We start from the raw sequence: 3,849 nt of genomic DNA, 5'->3' as shown, positions 1-3,849 counted from the left end.
CAATTAGAGGAGTGAGTTTTGATTATTTTCAGAAATCATCATCCAGGCCAGATTGTAGCAATTATTTTTTGTTTGTTTACAACTCATCTGTGTTGATTGAATACACCCATTCTATCTAACCATAGCCTGGCAGGGCAATTTTAAAATTCAGCATAAACCCACTACTGTCATTCCCTATTACAAGGGCTGTACTGAGCTCAAACAGAGCTCCTTGAGTCCGGCCCAGTGACTCTCAATCTGTGTTGCCCAATCAGCAAAGTGACCCCTGCGTGTGCTGATAGTACACTTCACAGACCAGCTCTATCAGAAATGCAGCAAAACACACAGTCAGATTTGCTCAGCCATGGAGTTCACCCCTGGTTTCTATGGCCCTGCAGGAAACGAGTTAATTATTACATCAGACTGCCAACACATTAAAGTCACTGACACTGACAGAGATCGCTGCTTCTGTCTTTCTTACGGAAATCAATTGTAGTAGATATTTCTGAATATACAATTTTCATATTTTTTTATATGGCCAACAAAAAATAAATCCAGTAAGTCCCATTTCTTGATTGTGCACATTTACATAACAAATTAAATTTATTCAGATTTGGGTCTATTATTCAGTGATGGCAGTGCTTCAGATTATTTTTATAAGATTATTATTATATCATGACTTTGGAGGCTAATGTGTGTATGTTTTTGACTTTCATATGCAATTATATACCAGATAACACAACACTGTTCTACAGTGGAAATCAAGGACAGTTTTATATGCACAGGAGAAAAGAATATGAGCCTGTTTTATTGTCATATTCACTGCTCATTAGCCTGTAATATGACCATTACTGAATGGCTGCAATCAATAAATCAATAAAATATTTTGCTCTGTCTCCAAATTCAGAATATGCCAGCTGGTTTAAGGCTACATCTGTTTAAGCTTTTAAAAATTTACACCCTGCAGTGTTGCTGTTCCACCAAGAGCAACCAACACTATAACACCAAAGAAACATGACAACTGTGCTAGAAAATAAAATACATAAATAAATAAATTTTAAAAACTGTACTGTTCCCCAGTACAGCAGAGAATACACAGAATTGCTTCAAGGAGCTTTTTGGCAAATCTGGTGTATATTGGTGCCCGGCCTCCCTGCAGCTGTCCTCAGCTGTCCTAATGCGGAACATTGAGGCTGAGGCAAACTGAGGCTTGACCTGGGTCACCCCAGCAGGGACTCCGTCATCTTGTATCTGTGCCTTACCTTGACGAACAGAGAGATTTCAGGCTGGCTGGGGTCAGCTGGGGCAGCGCTGCTCTCATCCAGAGTGACGTTCTCCAGAGTTTTCAGGCTGTAGTCGACAGACTCCTCCGGCTTGGGGTCAGTGTTGAAGTGGGTGTACGCCATCAGCATCCCGTCCTCGGCGTTATCCTCTTCCAGAAACCTCGGCTGAACCGGCGGGTCGTCGCACGGGTCTCCATTGGAGGCGGAAGATGCTGAGGAGGCCGATGAGCGCCTGGATCCGTCGTGCACCTCGCCGTTCACCTGCTCTACCTTCAACTCCGCCACAGGCTCCGGCTCCGGCTCCGGCTCCACCACCGCCGCTACTTTGTGCTCTACCTCCTTCTCTTTAACCTCATCGTCGTCGCTGGATGAAGAGGACGAGCAGCTGTGTCTTACCTCCCTGATTTCCATATAGTCCGGCGAGCCGCGCTCTTCTCCCGCGGAGGCGTGGACATGCACCTCGCTGTACAGCTGCTCCCTCGCCTCGCCTGAGCTCTCACATCTGGGCTCCCGGTCGGGGCTGTCGGCTCCATCACGGCGCTCTTCATGCAGATTCCCGTCATCTATTGTGTCATAGATGTTGTCCATGGTTGCTGGTTTTGTTTTGCTGCTGTTGTTTTTTTTTTACAGAGCTGAAGTTTAAGGTGGAGGAGAAGAGCTGGAGGGATCAAAGTAGTGACACAGTCCGCCTGCCTCTGACTGACTGAGCGCCTGAGCAAATTCCAGCGATAACTTATAAAAGACCTTTGATCCTTCAAGTTAAAAACAGATTGATGCAGAAGGTGAGTACTATGCCTTCAAGGACATTTACCTGGGAGGAGACGTCAGGTAAAGTGTGATACCTTGAAACCGCACAGAGCAGATACAGACTTCATAAAAGTTATATTTCATTTAGCTTATAACATATTCATTTCAGTCCCAAGCTGTAAAAAGAAAAGCTGAGAAAATTCAAAATGTCAAGGAAACAAACTTTAAAAAGAATGCTGAGTTTTATGTCATAAGTCTTGAGTTGGTCCAACTTTTTACACTCCTAATCAACATCAAGTTGCAATAAATTTACAATTAAATATCATCACAACCTTCCTCAAAGTAAGTTTCTTGCTTTATAATAAATCCCAATTCAAGATTTTAAGTTATAGGACAAGGTCACTTTTTTTGAAGCAAGAAATTAGCTTGGTTTGTTCTTACAACTTCAAATTTTACTTGGGGAGTCTAAAAATGATCATTCTATTCACATACTAAGGCTTAAATTGGAGATTATTTCTGCTTTGCCTTATTTTAATTACTAATAGTGAAATGAGTTGTACCAGTCCAGTTTTGAAGAGTGGGGTGAGGGTGTTGCAGTTTTTTTGTGAATCAGAGAGACGATTCAAAGAGGAGAAACAGTCCCCAAGTCCTAACAACATTCAGAAAATCAACCCGTTCAGTTTCACATAAGTCCCTTTATTTTCAGAAGACTCTTTAATTGCATCAACATGGCACAGATAGTTAATCTGTAAATCATATTAAATATCCATATTTCAAATCCAAGGTAATAATCAACAGAGAGAAATCTGATCTAATATTTATTCTTTTTCTAACAATTTCAGATGAATTATTTAAATATAGTTTGGATATTTCTTAATTTCTCTGTCAAGTCAGGGGAAAAATTATCAGACAACACTTTTCTTTCATAAAACAAAACAATTTTCAGAAAATTAACAATTTCCATATAAATGCTTTCAATTTATGAATTTAAATTTTGTAAAAAGTAAATACTCACAGTGATGTCTGTCATTTTTTGGGCACAGGTATAAGTCAATGCATCTAAAAGCATACTAAGAAAACTGAAGCAATTCTTTCTTAAAAGATGCTGAAAAAATATTAGAATAATTTACTGGCAGATTTGGATTTCTACTTGACTTTCTTTGATTATGCTAATCAAAAAGCTTTTTGGCAAGAGGCACCTAACTTTTTTTTTTTTTTATCATTTCAAATAGCAACTACGAACAGGAAGTGCAAATTATACATGACCAAAAAAGCATCCAACTACTGCCCCTTCGTTCTGTTTCGTTTCTATCCTGTAGTGCAAATCAGGGGAACAGTTCTTGCAAGTCATGCCGAAATAGTCTTCTCAACCAAGCAACAACAAAACCCTTAAATTCCCTACGACGAAATACTGACCAATAGCAATTGCACTTCACATTTCACCAACAAATGGCCATGGTTATGACGGGTCAACATGTGAAGAGGAGGGCAGTTCACAGCCATCTATACAGAAAAATGCCTTCCCAACACAAATGCTACAAAAAAAAAAAAAAGAAGGATAGACCAACTTACACACGAACGATTGCACACCTTAGAGAGATGTTCTCTGTTAAGTTAAAAGGCAAATGGTAACTGACTACTGAAGAGCAAGGTCGTGATGTGATCGGCTCATGGAATGACCTACACACATGAGCAGAAGCCTGGCACATTGAGTGAGTCTTTAGTGGAACATTTGCTTCCAAGTAACATTCAAAAAGTAACACCGAGCTCAGTCGATCTCCTCAAAGTAGTTGAGTTTTGAATACTTCAGCTTAATCACAGCATTTGTATCGTAAAGTAA

The 3,849-nt window shown here is 40.1% G+C and overlaps 1 protein-coding gene across 1 annotated transcript; it reads right to left on the bottom strand.

Moving 5' to 3' along the window:
- Nucleotides 1-1,184: 1,184 nt before the first annotated feature.
- Nucleotides 1,185-1,986, bottom strand: LOC147819866 (uncharacterized). The gene has a single exon (XM_087169768.1). The coding sequence runs from the start codon at nucleotides 1,848-1,850 to the stop codon at nucleotides 1,200-1,202; it is 651 nt and encodes a 216-aa protein (XP_087025894.1). The 5' UTR covers nucleotides 1,851-1,986; the 3' UTR covers nucleotides 1,185-1,199.
- Between the last annotated feature and the right edge of the window lie 1,863 nt (nucleotides 1,987-3,849).

This window comes from Seriola lalandi, unplaced genomic scaffold (assembly GCF_002814215.2).
Source record: "Seriola lalandi dorsalis isolate HSWRI2012SDOR001 ecotype SW California unplaced genomic scaffold, Sedor1 jcf7180002034634, whole genome shotgun sequence".
Lineage (NCBI taxonomy): Eukaryota > Metazoa > Chordata > Actinopteri > Carangiformes > Carangidae > Seriola > Seriola lalandi.
This window is presented reverse-complemented; position numbering and strand designations above follow the sequence as displayed.

Excerpts from the sequence above, each read along its gene's own strand:
- LOC147819866 (XM_087169768.1), bottom strand. The coding sequence starts at position 1,850 with ATGGACAACATCTATGACACAATAGATGACGGGAATCTGCATGAAGAG.